The sequence below is a fragment of the Anabrus simplex genome, chromosome 12, assembly GCF_040414725.1.
Source record: "Anabrus simplex isolate iqAnaSimp1 chromosome 12, ASM4041472v1, whole genome shotgun sequence".
In the NCBI taxonomy this organism is placed as follows: domain Eukaryota; kingdom Metazoa; phylum Arthropoda; class Insecta; order Orthoptera; family Tettigoniidae; genus Anabrus; species Anabrus simplex.
In genome coordinates this window covers 74,162,052-74,182,377 of record NC_090276.1, presented here as the reverse complement: position 1 = coordinate 74,182,377, position 20,326 = coordinate 74,162,052, and the positions used below count along the sequence as shown (strand labels likewise).

Below are 20,326 nucleotides of genomic sequence, written 5' to 3'. Positions count from 1 at the left end.
CTGCCAAGGCTCTCATCTAGGGAGCGTGGATTGGAAGCCACAGGCGTTCTAGCTGAGTCTGGCATCCTTCCTCCCTTGGCCTAGCAAATCTTTCCTCTTCATGCCGATACCGTCATCCAACACATTACCCTGGCTCAGAGTTCAGGGTTTGATTCCCGGATCGGTTGTGAGAGAGTATAATGTTAAGCGATTAATTCCCTTGCCTCAAAGACTGGGACTGCAACTGTCACACCACCTAGTAGCGGCGATTGAAAATTAGAAGTGTGGGGGAGGGGGGGATGTACATGAAAACTGAAAAGGAAGAGAAAAGCCACAAAATTGTATTTTTGATGCTCTCTCAGCGAATTTCGACAGAGAGGTAAAGGTTGACAGTTCACCACTTTAAGTGGAACAATATTACACATGTATTGCAATTAAATAGAAGTACGCCGTGATTAGTAAATACGCTAAGAAACTGCCAGACTGACGAGTGTCCATGATCTTGGCCAAAAAAATCTACCGCTGCTACCCTCTCTCTAGGCACATGCAAAGTCTGTGGCGCTATACAAATCGGTTAGCCGCGACGAACGGCATTATTCCCAATAATTTTGTTAATTAATGAAAATGAAGGAAGAATTAGCTGATAGACAACACGGCTTATATAAATTGTTTTTTAAATAAGTCCTATATGCTAATTCCTTGTTTCAGCCGGCTAAATGGAATAAAAATGTAATGTATTCTCTACAAAGTAGGAAGGGAAGGGGGGGGGTGATTTGCATTTTACTTCTTCTAAGTTTTACAGTGTCTACCCCCATTTCATTTTTATATCGCCTCTTCTACTGATCCTATGCATTGTTTTTCATCTTAATCGGCTGATGATGACCTGGACTAGGGTCGAAACCGGTACCATTTCTACCTATTATTAAATGGGAATGTAATTCACTACATTTCTTATTCTTTTGTATTGAATAGGTTGAATCTCTTTATCAATTATTTCAGTTTTAACTGTAGCGTCCAGTGTGTCGATAAGGAGCCATGTGTATCTTGTGTCTCACTGAGCCGTGCTATGCACATGATTCTTTCGGTGTGCCATGGCTCACTGTATGTCTCGCTGCAGAAGAAGCTTGGCTCCCTGGCATGTCCCGCTAGTGAGCTGTGAGTGTGCCACTCAGCACTGTCCGCTGGGAGTAAGCTGAATCATGTGCCGTGAGTTCACCATTCCTGTGAATCGATTCTCTTGAACACTTGAATGAATCGATACAATGCTTCAAATCATGCATTCAGTAGCCAACACTACCACTTAGCCATGGAGCTGGACATTATAAACAGTGTGTCTACAAAAGTTTTTAGTTGTCATACAGTAACTGGAAAGCAAAGAATACTTGCGTATGTTGAAGGATGTCAACATAAATGAGTGGTTCTCAACCTTCTTTTGATTCGGCTTTCTGTCTTTTGTAGAGCGTTCCCACAGCAGATTAACAGACAACTTGGGAACAGTGTGGTGGATTCCATTCTGTCTATGTTCTGACATGTCTTGAAGGTGAGACAGGTGTTCATACTCAATATTTTTCATTGTTTTCCTCATCTGTGTTCCTTGCTCGTCATTTGCACAAGTCAGGATACCCATTCTTCAGTTTCCAACTTCTTTTGTGTTCGGTAACTGAAGGGTGGGTCTCAGGTCACTAGTGGCCACAGGATGTCCGTGGTCTGACAGCTCCGCACTCCGACCACCCAACCGAGTAGAGGAGGGGTGGCGACGGCTCTACGCCTCTGTACTCGGGAGACGAAGAGGGGCTGCTTACCACCGTCAGCTGTCCTGAAAATGGTTTTCTGTGGCTTTCCATTTTCCTACACTAAGGCGAATGCCGAGACAGTTCCTAGTACAGGCCATGACCGCCAACCCTCTCACGTTCTCCGATACAAATCTCTTGGCCTGAGAGACGGAGTCATCATCTAGGAGGCCCGCCTCCCGCCTTCAGGGGAGGAATGAAAACATTTAGTAGTAGTAACTTTCCCCAACAGTCACTTCACCAACACCTAAATCACTACGCACTCTCAGTGGTTTAACCATTTAATAGAATTTAGCTTATCTTCTAATGAACCGAGCTCGATAGCTGCAGTCGCTTAAGTGCAGCCAGTATCCAGTATTCGGGAGATAGTAGGTTCGAACCCCACTGTTGGCAGCCCTGAAAATGGTTTTCCGTGGTTTCCCATTTTCACACCAGGCAAATGCTGGGGCTGTACCTTAATTAAGGCCACGGCCACTTCCTACCAACTCCTAGCCCTTTCCTGTCCCATCGTCGCCATAAGACCTATCTGTGTCGGTGCGACGTAAAGCAACTAGCAAAAAAAAAAAAAAAATCTTCTAATGATACCTCCACAGGATTCCTTTCTCCACTCATTTGATTGCTAGCTAAAGCAGTGACTACCATACTGACGTATCAAGTCGCGGAACAATGGAGTCCTCGCGTTGCACATTAAGTATGATACGATTAACAGAGGACGGTTAGATTCAAGATGTGGAACAGCTGAATAGTTTCATGTTGGTGGAAATAGGATCACTCAACATAAGCCGTAGTGTTAAGCCCTTGAAATACTTAAATTGTGTGCGAATTTGTATATGACGATGCTGGATTCAAAATGTTAAACTAGGAGTATTTCTTGCAATATTTTCTTTCCATGGAATTGCTTGTTGTACTCTTGTTGTAGTTGTTGTTGTTGTTGTTGTTGTTAGGTATTATGTTTTAACTTTATTATTACACTACTGTAAGTGACCACTGCCACCGGGATATCTCCCAATTGCGATGTATTTGTTAATAATAACAAATAATAATAATATTTACATTTTTTATTGGGCTCAGATAAGACACCACGAAACGAGTTAAGAGGAAAAAAGGGAGGGATGAAAATTTGAGAGACTTCCATCAGTTGAATACCACCACGAACTGAGCTTTTGTGTAAGAAATTATGAGTTCCTCATTGATACCCTAAATCTTTCATTGTAAGGCATTAACCAATCAACACCCTCTAAAATAAATAAGTTCCAGCTTTTGAGTACATTTCTCTTGTTCCTTTTTGGGAATGATTATAGAGTGAAATTATTTTTTTGCTGTTACTAAGAGGATCGCAATGATTCTGAAGTTCTTCACCACACCTGCTGGGAATTTCTGATTAACCCATTCAAGTCACAATAAATGGTCACATTGTTGAGTGTAGAATCAGATTTAATTTGTCCGCCCATAGTTTGAGCATAGCTGCCACATAAAAACCTGCATAAAATAAAAACTAATGCAGATAATTCACTCAAATTTTGCATTCATGTTATTGAAGGTTATGCCTGACCCATTCTTCATTCCTTGAGTGACTGCTGGCTGTGGTACAAATGTTTCATTTGAAAGAATTTCAAAAAGAGTGCATCCGTGTACTCTAAAAACATCGCAATTTCTGACGGTGGGCAGACTATACATTTTTCGTAAGTATTTCTGAAACACTGGTGTATCCACAAAATGGATATATATTGATTATCATCTTTTTTCTCCAATTTCCAATCACTATGGTTCTTTTATGTCACCGGCTGCGCATGTTTGGAAGAACCTGGTGTGGCAGTTTTACTCTCACTTTCTTCAATATTCTGCTGACTTCAGTAACTTTCTCTGTTGCTATCACTATCCTGGAACTTGGATACATTTTCCAAAACGTCATTATTGCCATAATAATAATGGCGTATGGCCTCCGGAGAGGCCTGGTGCAGGTCTTTTTCTAGTAGACAGCCTATTAGGCAACCTGCTGTCTGTCTAGGATGATTTCTAATGTTGAATACGCCACAAACACCCAGCCCCCGAGCTGTTGGAATTAACCAATTAAGGTTAAAATCCCCGACCCGGTCGGGAATCGAACCCGGGACCCTCTGAACCAAAGTCCAGTACGCTGACCGTTCAGCCAACAAGTCGGACATTATTGCCATAATCACTATCTAAAACAATGTCTACAAGCGCTTTCATTCTCTCGTTGACATTACTGCGAAACTGCTTCTGCTCCATAATGAATACTGAATAAGGATGAAAATAAACTGTTAGTCAACAATCCCTCCCACTGTCACACAGAAATACAGACAGTACATGCCTCTAGTTCCCTACAGTGTGTATTGTTAGAAATTATATTGCAAAGTGAATCTAACATATGAAGATAAGCGAGGCACTGTGTCGTTGTGAGCTGAGCTTGTCATTTGATTCATGCGCCAAAACACCGCGCGTGACCACAGCTTGTCATATGACATGAATGGGATAAGGAGGACGACACTGCCATGTCTTTACAGACTGACAGAAGCTTGAAGAAAGAACACAGGCATAACAAAAATTAAAATATTCTTAAGTTGGCCCCAATTTTAATTCATAAAATAATTACCAATACATAGTTTGTTGAATACATTCCTATTGTGACAATCATGAGCAATGGCTAAATGGCCCTAAAATGTGGATATCAATAAGCATGTGAAGTATATTGCGAGCCAGAGATCCCATTACATATATTTACCCTCTCCATAGATGGCCTCAACAGTTCTGAGACTTATCACAAATTGCACAAGTACAGGGTCTCCCTCATAAATCCAGATCGCCCAGCGGCGTTTCTACTCTCGAGGACCTAAGCAGCTGTATGGGAGTTGCGCGCGCATGCTTCTTGACCGTGCGAGGAGCGTGCACCAAGTCTGAATCTCAGCTGTTATTAACATGGTGAGACAGTTATCATAGCAACACCATGTTAACAAATATAAAAGTTATTTTAAATATGAGTCGACTCGATGGCTTCACGATGCATTTGTTCAGCAACTTCCTGGTGAAGTACCACCTTCATGAGCACAGATTCACCTAATTGTAGGTAAATTTGAAACTTCTGCCTCAGTGCTCGCACACAAACAGTTTTTAACAGAGGAAAAGCTAGATGAACGGTCACCGAATAAATCACAAGTAGGGGTTTCAGTTTCTTCTGCACACAGAGCTACAAAGCTGTTACACATCAAACCGTACAGGGCCAATTGTTTAAAACCTGCTGATCCAGCCACAAGATCGTTTATTCCACTCACAGCTTGTGTTCTTTTCGGATGAGGCCTTGTTTCATTTTAATGGTCGTGTGAACATTAAAAATTAAATAATTGAAGTTCAACCAATTCAATACATAAAAGAAAGAAATGTAGTAATTACATTCTTATTTAAATGGGACCGGTTTCGACCCTAGTCCAGGGGCCTGTTCCACAAAAGTATGGTCTTGTACATTACAAGTAAATTCTCTAGTAACTTGTACAAATACCAGAGTTTCTGTTCCACAAAAGAATTTTCTACAGTTGTACGTTACTACTCCATACTTACAAATTACTAGTAAATGTTTATAGGCGTGTTCCACAAAAGTACTAGTACTTGTAACTTACTAGCGAAATGAGAAGAATTCTCTACCAGTGAAAGGACGATAATATATAAATGTACTAGTCCTATTTAAATACGCTTATTTTGGATACATTTTGATAAATATGTGGTCTAGCAGTAGTGATAGTGATGGTGATGAAAATGAAAACTATCGTCTGTACAGGGAAAGAATAAACTTCCAGGCACTGTATTTGAATACAATGAACGTTTTAGGTTAAGCACAATACAAGTGGAAGAACTTTTGATAGATATTGGCCATAGCTTAAAATATCCTACGAACAGAAATAAATCTGTCTCTGCTAAACAACATTTACTAACAACATTACATTGGCTAGGAAATGGTGGTCAGTACCATGGTACTGCAGATATGCTTGGGATGGCAAAATCTTCAGTCTGTGGTAGCTGCAATAAATGATATAAAATTTCCTCAAATTGTTTGTTGGCCTGAAAATGCTGAAAAAAACATATTCCAAGAAGGACATTCCTGGAATCATTAATGAGCAGAATATCTCTTACGTACGTCCAACTTTTCCCCTCAAAACCTCCATGAGCTTTTCCCAAGTCAAATATTTCCATCCAACCATTTATTTTGTCTTGTTTTTTTCAGACTCTCGCTGAATCCACCGAAACGAATATCTTTCCTACCTTCTATTTCCTTCAAAATGAATAACTTTGTTTCTCTTGACATCATTTTAACAATTCATGCAGAGTTTGCAATTTCGTAACAATTAAGTTTGGCGGCCGAATATCGTTATTAGCGGCATCTGATTCCTAATGACAGACCAAGGTAGGTATGTTAGACTCTCGTAGAACATACGCGAGGATCGCGGAAGAACAGAATGGGTGATAATAACGGAGTAATTTCCTATCATCAAAGAAATAAACTGAAAAATAACATCGTAGCATTAAAAAATTCACAGGAATATTAGTTCTTTCAATCTTTGCTGCATAAGTTACAGTAAAATACGATATTACGATAAATGAGGCAAGCATAACCTAATTCAACGAATGGAATACTAGGATAAACAGCTGATTCATGCTATGACGTAGTATGTTTATTGATATGTCGTCACTTGTAAAACTTGTAACAATTCACTGGTAATATACAAGAGACTATCAATCTTTTGTGGAACAGAAATGTACAACTCCATACATTACAAGAACCCACACTAGTAACTTGTAATGTACAAGACCATACTTTTGTGGAATAGGCCCCAGGTCATCGTCAGCCGTAAAAACAAGTAGGCGAAATCACACAATGTTTATGAATATTGGAGAAATGGGTCAGTTTCACACTCTGTCAGGCACAAAGTCACAACACTATCAAATAATATATGAAGATTATAAAAAAACTTGAAGTCGCAGACGAATAGATTTGTAGAAGCAAACCGCCAGTTCCCGGTGATCAGCGCGGCACATTCAAGGTCATGCGCTGCGGTCTCGAACGCCAAAGTAGAGTGGAGAATGTCTTGAAGGTCCAATATTTGTCTCGGTTGCGGGAAGTTAAGTACGTATATAAAAAATATACGACGCAAATCAGTATAATTGAATGAGAACTTGTGCTCCTGCTAAGTTCTTGGAAAACAGTTGACTTGAAAAAACAATTGTAAAGAGAAAAAAATGTAGTAAAAAGCGCAATATCGGAAAACAAATGAAAACTTATATGCACAGTGCGCTATTTTTTAAATTGAAAAAATTATTAGGACATGATTGAAGTAGTCGAAGTTGGCGCAAGACAAGAGTTAAAATTTGAAAGAGGAGAACCGAAATGAAGGTCGATTGGGTTTTTTTTTTTTTTTTAATAAATAGAGAATGTAGAACAAATTAACAGAGGAAGCGTGATAGTGAAAAAAGAGAAAAAATTAAAGAGATTGAAGTTAGATGGTATTGAGGAAGGATAAGATAGGGAAAATGAAGGAGGGCTAGTTTAGGGTGGGTTAGGAGGGTGGGTTATTGGAGGTAGAAAATGTGGGTGGGAACTTTGTAAGGCATGGAAAATAGAATTGGGGTTTTGGAATTTGGAATTTTTGAGAAGAAGAATTAGGAAGTCAAAAAGGATATTGGGTTTTTCAGAAATGTCGTTTAAATTGAAATTAGGGTTGAAGTACTGGTCAAGGTGGATAAACTCTCACTACTGGTGAGCAGAAAATCCTAATGTTATTTATGAAGTCCCTCATTATGAAGGATGACACATCCAGCATCTTTTATAAGGTAAGAATGTATATACTCTTAAAGCAGGGCGACCGCGCGTGACCTATGAGGCAGCTGCTGTAGCGCAGAGTACAGACACTGTGCGCTCGTTCTGGGTTTACAAGACAGAGGCAGCAACAGACAATGTGGAGGCAGCGTCCAATGGAAATGCAATACTTAACAAAATGAAATCAGAACATTTGAACAAAGAACCAGCTGCAGTTTGCAGCTGTGACGTAACCATACCATAAAGTAAATCACTTGCTGTGCTTCATGTTCTGTAATGTTGTCAGTTGCCTGGTGGATAGTTTAGTAGCCCTTCACACACACCCATAAGAAATTGCCAATTGTTGTGAAAGACGATTAACGGATCGTTTGGAGAATTTTCAAAATGATGCCCATTGTAATCAAATTTCTCTTTGGTGAGAACTCTTATGTTCTCTGTCTGGTTTGTTCTTGTAGCCTGACATTTATTATAAAGAGCTTGAACTGCTGTACGACTCTGAACTTTCACATCCAAAACCTTTCTTGACAAGCTGACGAGTTCACACAGACGTCATAAATACATGTGTGGTAGTAATCGTTTGCTGTAAAGTCTTCACCCTGGAGACTGGTTTGATCCTCAAAGATTATGCAGTTAAAAGGAAACCGCAGAAACCAACAGCAGTGAAATAATGCAGCCTTTGCTTTGCTCAATGGAGCCAAAAGTGCTATTCCAACATCCAGATACACTAGTCGTACTCCGAATGTCAACCTGTCGCAGCCACATTTTGTTCTTGCCTGTGCTAAGAGACAGGTGTTGAGATACTGCAGCAGTCAGAGTAAACATGAGGCACTTACGTGAAACACTCATTCAATATTAACTCGCCCAGGACAGAGGTGCACACCTCCCTTGTATCAAAGTCGGTTGACAGCTCTTGTGTGGCTGGTTCTCAGCTGAAATGCCCTCACTGAAGGTACATTCACTGGACTCACATTGGCGCATCCTCTGCAGTCTGATCCCTGATAACCATGATCTAGACCTACCCCCAAGTTTGTTACTACATGACAAAGAGTGAACTGATCCACTGGATCACACACCCAAAGCACCTAAATTTGAAGAAAGACATTATCTTCTGGTGGGGTCTAATTCACACCAACGTACACTTCATCTCCAACTTTGACAGAGCCACCAGTGCAGAAAACCAGGTGAATTCCCATGGCAGGAGAATCTCCAACCCAACGCTTGAGTTTGGCATCAGTTATCTGGCGATACCTGCAACAGGCAAGAATTGTACTCCTAAATATGCAGTGTATTCAACATTCGAGCTGTTCGTATGGAGTAAAATTCCAAGTGATGGAAAGGAACAAAACAACAGTCAAATCAATTCAAATATGCAAAGGCAGGAACATGAGTAAGAATACAAAAGAGGAGAAACATAACAAAAGGTCGGTGCGGGAAGAGGAGACAGGGTCGACGACAATCTCAACACAGATGGGTTCTCTCTTTATTCTATATCTCTATCTTCTGAGGAGGTTGTTTCTGCTTCCCAGCTTCAACACTCATTGACATATCCCCAGTCTTGGGGTAGGAAGTGTAGGATAAGCCTCTCACCACCTCTATTGCTTTTTCCCTAGTTTATCTTCTTTTCTTCTAATTGTACAGTTTCCACAGCAACACTGAAGCTCAAGAGTCTCAAAGCCACCTCTCAAATCGATGCAAACAGTGCTGCAAATGTTTCTCTTGCAAAGTGCAGGACTTGAGCTTAAAAGGATCACATTTTCATAACTAAAGCCTGTATTTTTAAGTGCTATATCACAAGCAGCAAGTGGCGCCTAGCCCACACTGCGGTTAAAGGTTCTAATAAGCCATATCCCTGACATTTATGAACCATTGTGCAGGCTAGGGGATACCTTAAATATGTTTGCATTCATTGGATCTTCCTTGTTTATAATCAAATTGCTAATTTGCCAAAGTAATTAGATAGAACAACACAAAGTTTAAGAACCTTTTGAAAACAAATTAAATATCTTCTACTTTCACCGAGACACTGGGCGTCAAAGCCTTAGCTCAGCTTTGGTTTTGAGAAATGATTTCCACCTTCCAATACTTTTTAATCCTTTCTAAATTTGAAATTATACAATGTTCATCTAAATCATCCTCCCTTATGGCCCCTTTAGAATTGTTTTTGAGGTACAGTAGAACCTCGTTTACCCGGATCAACTGGGACCAAGGCTGATCCGAGTTAACGAAAATCCGGGTTATCCAGAGAATGACGGAAAAACAACAGCAACAACAACATATAAATCACCGAAATATTTTTAATGGAGTTTAGAAATTATTATTGACACACTTTCACCTAAAAACACATACACTGTATGCACTGTAATAGCCTATGTATTTGCACTGTACTCGATATAGCTACAAACTAGTCGGTAGTAAAAAAGGCAGTGAGCTTCTGCTGTCTCAGTTTAGTGCATCGCTTACGAGCAGCGCGATCTCGCATCCGCTTTAACAGTAGAAGTTCATTTGGCAATGTTTCGGCTTGACTCTCGAAATACACCATCAATTTTTCAATGTTTGCTGCTGCTTCTGCGTGGGTCATAACCACAGCTGGTTCATCAACACTGTCTGAATCTGAATCCTCTTCATTTTCATTTTCAGTAACACTGCATGATGCAATTATATCTTCATCTGTAATCGGTTTATAACCTCCGTCATTGTCCATTTGCAACCAATTGTTAATGTCTTCTTCATCAACATCGGAACAGCCATCGATATTTTTTAAAATGTCTATAAAATGTTCTTCCACACTTATTTTTTCTTCTTCTTCAATGTTGCTTTCTGGCAAGTCACACACACCAGGCCACAACTTTTTCCATGACTTTATTAAAGTTTTCCTACCAACCTGGTCCCAAGCTTCTGCAATAATATAAATAACAGTCTTTACGTTAAAAGATTTTAGCACCTCTACCACACCATGATCTCCTTCGTTCTCTACCAGTTGACTTACCATTTGCCTTTTGTACATTTTTTTCTTTTTTTCTAGAACTCCTTGGTCCATCGGTTGAACAAGAGAAGTTACATTAGGTGGTAAAAACTTCACTGAAATTTCATCTTCGACTAGTTCATTGACAGACGGATGTGAAAGTGCATTGTCAATCAGCAAAACCGCCTTGTTGGGAACGCCACACTTCGTCAAATATATTTTTACTGACGACACAAAATTCTTGAAAAACCATTGTTTGAAAATGTCACTAACCATCCAAGCACTTTTTTGTGATCTGTAAATAACAGGCAATGAATCTTGTTTCACATTTTTCAATGCATGGGGGTTTTTAGACTTCCCTATTATAAGGAGAGGAAGTTTGTGCTTTCCTGACGCATTACTGCAAGCCATTATGGTGAGGCGGTCTTTCCCTTTTTTATACCCTTTGGCTGAATCTTCTACTTTTGAGACTAGCGTTTTACTCGGCAACATCCGGTAGAATAAACCGGATTCATCGGCATTGGAAACTTGATCTGGCGTCAATTCGTCCTTTTTAATAAAGTCCTCAAACTCTTTTTTAAATTTTCCTGCTGCTTCAACATCACCTGACAAGCTCTCCCCATTGATTGTAAATTGACGCACTCCATGCCGTTTTTTCCATCTGTCCAACCATCCCTGGCTAGCTGTAAAATTTGGATCCCCAGGGGGCAACTGTTTGTTCAAACTCAATGCTTTCTGTTGGATGATGGGTCCAGAAATCGGCAAACCACGTTCTCTTTCAGCACAAAACCAGGCAAACAATGCTTCATCTAGAGTTTCTAGTTTAGCAGTTTTTGCTTTACACCGATTATGCAAACTGTCCTTAGAAATCATCTTGAAACAAAAGTCTTCAATGCGATTTCTGTTCTTTTTCCAATCAGATACGGTCGATGTTCCTACTCCAAACTCAGCAGCAATGTTCTTTAACGATTCTCTCTTATCAATTCTTGTCAATGCTTCCATCTTTTTTTCCATAGTCACAACGATGTTTTTACGTTTCGTCACCATCGCGGACAACAAGCAAACGAAACAGCAAAACGATACTGTACCTCGACTGTGAAGCTAGGAAAACTCGCGAACACTACCGAGATTGCAGTGCAACTGAGGAACGTTGTTTCTTAGTCAATGTCAAGTGCGAGGCGCGGGTGGGGGTAGGAGAGGGCTGAGTCACCAGTCTGCTGCGTAGCAACAGCAGGTGGGGTGAGTGCAATGAACTCGCCCGTTGGCAAGAGAATTCGAGTAATGTACCTACCGAGAATAGCAATTTATCGTCTGTAAAACAAGTCTTCATTTACTACGCTGAAAAACATAATTTCTTTTTCAATACTGGTCCGGATTAAAGAGGTCCGGGTTAACGAGGTTTCACTGTACACCAATATTAAACTAACAAGCAGAAAACTTCAGACAAAAAACTTTCTAATCTCAGCTCAGAAAGAGAAGAACCCGATCAAACATTTCACTCTTCAATTAAACTGAGGTTGTTTTACAAGACAAAGAACTACAGATTGTCAGTAAAGGCCAAAAACACAATTCATCAACCTACTATCAAGAGAAAAAATATATCACCGCCATTGCCGAAGTTGAACAAGTAATATCTCAGATACCAAAAGACAAACAAAATGAAATAAGGTACGATGTCAAGACGAAACTCCCAGAACTTTTTAAAAATAAGAAGTATAACACTGCCCACTTTCCTACTCAAGCAGTTAGAGATTTAAAACAAAAAATTCAAGACAATAATCTTATAATTACCAAAGCAGACACAGGAAATGCATCAGACATCCTGCACAAAAAAGATTATATAGAAAAAGCAGAATCATTTTCATCAAAGTTAAGAAAGCCAACTTCATACAAAGGAAACTTAAACAATTCTCAGAGACAATGAAATATCCAACTTGATCAAGATTTCCATTACCAAAATTACATAAAGCCGACATTCCTATAAGACCAATAATCAATTTTAGGAACAGTCAAAAAGAAAAGAAGTATTGGAAGGTATCAAAGTTGAGTTGAACACCAATACGGAAGCCTACAATGAAATTTGTAAATTGTGAAAGCCTTAGCTGTTATATTGTATGAAATACACTACTATTTGGAATTATATATAAACTGAATGTTGATACCTCATTTGAATTATGCTTTCTTTTGCTTTTTTGAATAAAATCTTTGTATTTAACTGTAAAATCAGAACTAGTTATTCTCAAGAAATCAATGAAGAAGAACAGAACATAGTTTGAGCTACAAATGCAGGCTGCTCTTGAAATGTCTCGTGGCACTTCAGATGCCGAATCGTGTCCAATGTACTAGCTTTTGAAACTAATACACTGGGAACAAACATTAGAATCCACTTTATTTTCTGGGAGTTCTTTAAAGTATTACCATGCCCATGACTTTCTCTTGATAGCCATAAATGTACACTAAATATATTACATTCAGTTAATTAGAAACAGAAGGGTGCAGATATTTTCCATTCAGTAAAAGAAGGCTCAGGTTTCACCCCGTGGGTTGACTTCCCGCTTGCATATGTGGCTATGCTATCAACTGACTCGTCCAGTTATCGTGTGATGTCAGTAGCGTGCTCACTAATCTTGAGAAGCTCATGCAGGCAGACCATGTCTCAGACCAGAAGGAAATCCTCCCGGAACACTGTAGAAACAGGAGCATGAAGTATGCACGCCGGAACTTGGAGCGAGAGACTGCAGACAGCGAGCCAATAGAAATCTCGAAAAGTCTCTGACTAAATTAGACACACTAAAACACGCACAGGGGCATGACTGATTTACTAAGTCTGAACATATATGGGATTGTGGAAGCACTTCCAATGAAGAAGGAATGCAATGTCAAGGAGTATGAAGACACATTCCACAGAAACAATCTGAGATCATTAGTGATTTTCTCTTTGAACTTTTTGCTTTTCTTTTTTGTCAGTTATTCTTATAACAGGAGCAAAGTACCTTGTCATTTCATATGAAATTATTTGTTAATAATAAAACCCAGGTTATTCTAGTGTAGCTAAAGTGGAGACCCCAATGTGATGTGAACAAAATTATTTTTTCAGTAGTGATAGGTTAATTATTCAGCATGTCGCAACCAGAAAAGACAATGCAACGAATAAGAAGTTGCCAGGGTGAGTGTTAAAATTCCACCTTTCTGGAAAGTAAACCCAGCTTTATGGTTCACACAAATCAAATCACAATTTATAACTGCTACAATTAAAGCCGATTCCACAAAATATCATTATGTTGTCGGAGCAATCGAAAATGACGTACTCTATGCAGTCAGTGATGTTTTAAATCCACCAAGGTCAGACATGTATGCTACACTAAAACATTGATTGTTAAAACAATTTTCTGACACTGAAGAGCAACGATTATAGAAACTACTGAGATGGAGTTGGGTGACAAATGGCCATCGCACTTAGTTTGCAAGATGAAAGGGTTAGCTCCGGGAAGGCTTGACGATGCGATGTTACGATAACTGTGGCTTCAACACTTGCCGTCACAAACGCAAGCAATATTGTCAGCAGTTGGGACGATTTGTCTATGCTGGCCATTACGGCAGACAATTGTATTCAGCCAGCCTATTTAGTAGGTGATGAAAACAGAGACAACTCATCACAAAGAACAAGATCTGCCCGGCAGGTACATTTCCTCGGAAAGTATTTGGAAACGTTACCACTGGAGGGGGGGTACTGTGGCAGCACTTCCAATGAAGGAGGAATTCAATGTCAAGGAGTATAAAGACACATTCCACAGAAACAATCTGTGATCATTAGTGATTTTCTCTTTGAACTGTTTGCTTTGTCTCTGTCCAGTTATTCTTATAAAAGGAGGAAAGTACCTTGTCATTTCATATGAAGTTATGTACTAATATTAAAACCCAGATTATTCTAGTGTAGCCAAAGGACCTTAAGAGTTCCACCAACAATTACTTACGATTTCAAAGTCTTGAGGGGCTCCATCTTCTCGTCCTTAACTCCAGTCTCAGGGTCGACGGTAGTTAGGATGCACCTGGAATAAAGTGATACTTACAATCATTGTATTACAGAAAATTTCGCCACCCTACACTCGGTGTGAGCAACTCACCTTGTGCACGGCTTCACGTTCCTGAAGACCACATCTCCTATACGGACATAGTCCCAAGAGTCTTCTTCGTATGCTTTCGCTCCACGCATAACAAAGTTGGGTCTGAACGAGAGAGGCGTGACCGGCTTACTAAGCCGCGTGTTGAGATCGTCCACCGATTCTTGAACAATCATGTTGAATGAGGAGGCATCTGGGAATGCTCCCTGCAAGAAACAGATCATAGTCAGGTTGAAATTTTCATGGACCAGGTTAACAGGCATCACAGGTTACCATGTGCAAGTAACGGACATTTGGACATTGTATATTTTGCAAATACTTTGATCCACTTCCTCAGAAGAGGAACTCAACTAACACCGCCACCATTATTATTATTATTATTATTATTGTTGTTGTTGTTGTTGTTGTTTAGAGTGTGTCCCGCCTGATGGCAGGATTTGCTGTGTGGATTCATTGTCTACATTTAATTCGGTCTCGGGCCATGTCTGGATGTAGTCATATAGCTTTCAGGTCGTGCACTGTATCGGTCCATTGCTGTCTTGGTCGTCCCTTTGGCCTCTTTCCAGCGACTTCCAATGTATACGCCGACTTTGCAATGTGTTGTCTTCTGCATGCAACACATTCATGCTCAAACCAGTGCAGACGGTTTTCCTGCATTTTCTTCTGGATCGGTGCAACGCCAAACTGTTTCCTAACATCATCGTTTGAAATATGATCCAGTCTAGTGATGCGTGCTGTCCACCCAAGCATCTTCGCCTCCATGACGCTTAGTCAACGTTCTACCTATTTTGTAGCTGGCCAACACTCGGTGCCGTAGAGAGTGACAGGACGGATAACAGTCCGCTAGATCTCAGATGGTCCTTCATTATTATTATTGCCGGGCTGAGTGGCTCAGACGGTTAAGGCGCTGGCCTTCTAACCCCAACTTGGCAGGTTCGATCCTGGCTCAGTCCGGTGGTATTTGAAGGTGCTCAAATACGACAGCCCCGTGTCGGTAGATTTACTGGCACGTAAAAGAACTCCTGCGGGACTAAATTCCGGCACCTCGGCGTCTCCGAAGACCTTAAAAAGTAGTTAGTGGGATGTAAAACAAATAACATTATTATTATTATTATTATTATTATTATTATTATTATTATTATTATTATTATTATTATTATTTCTTATTTCGTATAGGCCGACTAAGGGGCACGTTTGGGATGGGTTGTGATGTTGAACCAGTGATTGCGCATCCTCTGGTTGTGTTGTTCCTTCCTCTCCTTTGTCCAGAGGGCACCTGTCTTCCTTCTTGGTGGTTTGTTCTGGAATCTCTTTTATTTAAGTATCCACCTGAAAGATGTCGGATCCTCCCAGTTCCTTGGTGACTTGATCTACCTCTTTAGCCAATAAACGAGAAGCTGGTTGCATCCTATAGACGTGTCCATAAAATGCTAGGCGTCTCCTCCTGGCCACTTCCGTGATTTTTTCACAATATTTGTAGAGCTCTTGGTTGGATTGTCTCTTGTATTCGCTCCCTTCCTTCATTGGTCCTAATATCTCTTCAATATTTTCCTCTCCTGGATTGAGTTTGTCCGGGAGTCCCTCCCTGCTGGTTATTAGACATTCTTATGCATACAAGGCTTCATGGAGGATGACTGGTCGTGATGATTTTAGTGTTAGGGGAGAGACATTTTTTGTTTTAGGTGTTCTTGCGCAGTTTGTGTGCCAGTCCTAGCTTATTAACTCGAGTTGATAATGCTACTCCTTCGGAGAGATTGGGTTCCAGCCATTCTCGTAAGTACTTAAACCTGCTGGTGTTCTCGATTGTTCCTTGCTCCAGATGCAGTGTACAAGGAAATTCACTGATATCTGTGATGTATTGTGTTGTTATTATTATTATTTATGTAGTTATGTATGGTATAAATCATGGTCGTATCATTTATTATTTGTCTGTTGTATGATCTTTTTTGTGGAACAAAACATGTGAGGTTATGTCACGACACATCTACTGTAATAAGACTTTATTTAATGTAAGAACACGTAATTACTATAATTTCAAATTACCTGTAAATAGCATGTATAAATCCAATGTAATGTTGTGCAACAGAGGGTAACAGTCCAGAACAACGTATCTTTGTCACTAGACTTTTACAGAACATTTGATCCATTTGTACATAGGTTATTGGAGACTCGAGAAGATTCGACATATACACGTTGGGTCCTTTTATAGAAGCCTGGCCACGCAAGGTATATAAAGAGACAGTTGTGGGTAGTGGAGCTGAGTTGTTAGCGAGAGTTGCTAGTGAAAGTTGTTAGTCAAGTGCGTGAACTCATGTTGTGTTGGTAGTTGGTCGACATGCCAACGTGACAGTCTTCCTCTTCTTTTTAGCAGTGTTTTGTTCAAGATGGCAGTTAATTAGTGTGTGTGTATAATTTGTAAAGAAAACAATGTACACAACTGACAGCATCTCGTGTGTGCGTCTTTGTGAATACAACAATTCTAAAAGATCTTTTTCAAACTATAACAGTAGTTTTTCATTTTTGCCACCCAATAAATTTGCCGCCCTGGTCCCGGGCCCGAAAGGCCCATACACCTCTGGATATTGACATAGGCAGCAGGTTCAGGTGGTTGAGATGAAATTCCTCGAAGGAATCATAGGGAAACAACAAAATGGGACTGTAGTTTCAAAATGACAGGACAGGAGAGAAATAAGCAAACTGAAATGGTATTGACACATAATAGAATGGGAGAAGATGAATTCCAAAGAAAGCGTTTTCAGAAATCAAACAAGAAAGAGACCATACGGAATGCCTTAAAAGAGGTGAATGGATACAGTGGAGAAGAGTATAGAGAAGAGAAGACGAAAGACTCAAGAAACATTGGAAGGAGGCAAAGAGTGGTGAAGAGACAAACAATGATAGAGGTCCTTAATGCTTACCCCTCATCTGTCGGGAGGTGCCCTTTCTGGTCGCGTGTCAGGCAAGGCCCAACATGACATTGTATTGCCCGCTACTCGTCTGGCGTCTTATACACGATGCTATACTGTACTGCCATCTTTTAGTTCAGCATGTAACTTTGTAAAATCCAGATACATTTTGACAGTCAGTCAAGAATCTATTCTTTACATGGCAGCTATGTCCAGTCCACTCATGGAAGCGAAGGTCACCACGTGCTCTCCTAGTCATATACAGTGTAGTGTTCAATGTTGAATATGTCAGGTAATTGTACAAAACCCCAGTATTAACCCATTGCCATGCAAATATTTCCCTTGAAAAATTTACCTTGGAATGCAATTACTTTTTCTACATTTTATGTTATGGATGCTAAAATGGTTACAAAAGCATACTGCATCAAACTGACAACATTTTGGGTTAGAGTTTAACTACAATTAACTGAACTCTTTTAAGGTATGGCACACCTTGAAACAACCATCCACATGGAGGGCAACTTTGCATTTATTGCACTCGAAGCAAGATTCCTTCCGGATTCCATGCTCAAAACAGACTTTCCATCTCCTTGATGGGGCTGATTTACTTGCTCTAGGATCAGTTCTTTCAGGAAAATGACCCCAATGCCTTCCCTGTAGTCTCATTGGTGTGCTACCCTGAGATAGACCTCTTCTAGTGGCATAATCAGAAAGGGTGACATCTTCCATAATTTTATTTGAATAGGCATTGGTTCCCTTCCAAATTTTCTCCCAAAAAGTGTCAGTAAGGAACTGACTCTCAACGTCATATTCTGTAGCATTATCACCCAGACACCTCCTGACTATACTATTTAGCTCCCCAACAACTGCACACGCATTGCCTTTCAGAACATTTCTGACCAAACTCCTGTTCCAATTGTTCGAAGTGGTGAGGTTATGTACGAAGTTACCTTCATTTTCACTATCACTTTCACGAGCTGATTCACAGTTCTCAGACACACTGCTAAAACTGCTATGAGATAATTCTGAGTTATCTTCATCACCACTATCAAGAAGAAATTGCAGAGATATTTCCTGTTCCTCCTTGTGATGTTTACACGATATTTTGCTCTGTGGTTGCATTCATTTCATGAACAAGATGACCAAATTTAGAAGCAAAAGAAACATTTACAAAATGGCCTTTGGACGATAAAACTGGCATGTAAACACGCTAGCACTATCTAGGAATGTACATCACAATTGAAGGAAATCGATAGTCAGACAGACGTCTTTCCGACTTGAGTGCACAGCGACGGTTGTACCCGTCATCGCATGTTAATGAATGCGGAACTCTTGACGGCTGTACCTGTCATTGTAGCGGAATGGGTTAACGTAGCCACACAGGTGCACACGAGATGCTGTCAGTTGGTACAATTAATTTTATTCACCTATATTCACAAATTAATACATACATAACCTTAATCAGACTAACGCAACAAAACACTGATGGTTATGAATTTCATGTTTTTGGTCCGTATTGAACAATATATAAGTAATAATAATAATAACTTAAATGTTTCCACCTTTTCAATACAATATATTCACAAAATTACAAAATTATACGGTACTAGTTTCGACCCATCTAGGGGTCATCATCAGCCGTATTGGAGCAAAGATCATTTGTGGCGAAATCCTAAGACAATATTATTTTAAAGAATAACAAGTGAAATGAGATGTTATGGTAATAGTTAATAATACAAGGAATATACATAATAAGAGGTTTTTAACAAAGAATAAAGTATAAATGGGGTGTTGTAAAAATTATAATCATGGAAATCAGTAAGTTCTTGTATTGAAATGAAATATGGCTTAGGAAGAGGGCTTAAGGTGGGGCTGAAGGGTGCGGGAGAAAGTGTAATTGTCTTGGAAAAGTACCTTTGATTAAATTTAGGATTGAGTTTAGGTTGGCTGCATTATTGTTTCTGAGGAAAGTGATAAATAGATCGAAGAGTATGTTGGGTTTCTCTGAGATTTCATTGAGATTGTGACTGGCATTAAAGTATTGGTCTAGGTGTATGTAGTAATAATAAAGAAAAAATTGCTGAACAAAAGCGCATATACGCCCTCAAGAAGAAAATTAAAGACAACGAACTCATCATAACCAAAGCTGACAAAGGCAATGCAACAGTTATCATGGATAAAAAAGTATATATTGAAAAAACAAAAAACTTTTTCACAGACAGCTCATTTTCCATAATCAAAAAAGACCCCACCCAAAAAATTCAAAAACTACTTAAACAAACTCTTAAAAACACTTCATTTTTATTTACCGAACAGGAAAAATCCAAACTCATACATATGAACCCAGGACTCCCCACTGCTAAAGCTCTTCCCAAAATTCACAAAACCGGAATTCCCATCCGGCCAATTATCAACTATAGACCGAGCCCCTTATACAGAATATCACAATTCATCCAATGTTTCTTAAGAAAAAATTATCAATTCTTATCCAAAAAGTCTATTAAAAACATATCTGAGCTAGTAGAAAAACTAAACAAGTTCAATTTGCAACCGGATCACTCCATCCACTCTTTCGATATTGTAAACATGTACCCAAACATACAAGTATCAAAATTAATTCCGATAATTATAAACAATTTAAACAAAAACAGCCACTTAAGCAAACTAGAGATACAAGACTTTATCACAATATTAAAACTTATCATCGACAATAACTTCTTCACTTTTGACAATGTCATATATCA

At 39.6% G+C, this 20,326-nt stretch overlaps 1 protein-coding gene across 1 annotated transcript in view; it reads right to left on the bottom strand.

Annotated features, from left to right (window-relative positions):
- Positions 1-7,234: 7,234 nt before the first annotated feature.
- The window catches only part of LOC136884410 (mitochondrial amidoxime-reducing component 1), a 44,793-nt gene continuing 31,701 nt past the window's right edge, over positions 7,235-20,326 (bottom strand). The window contains exons 5-7 of the mRNA XM_067156547.2: positions 14,680-14,882; positions 14,530-14,604; positions 7,235-8,841 (exon numbers count right to left, since the gene is read on the bottom strand). Of these exons, the coding sequence (XP_067012648.1) occupies positions 8,712-8,841; positions 14,530-14,604; positions 14,680-14,882 (408 nt within the window). The 3' untranslated portion in view covers positions 7,235-8,711. The remainder of the gene's footprint in view (positions 8,842-14,529; positions 14,605-14,679; positions 14,883-20,326) is intronic.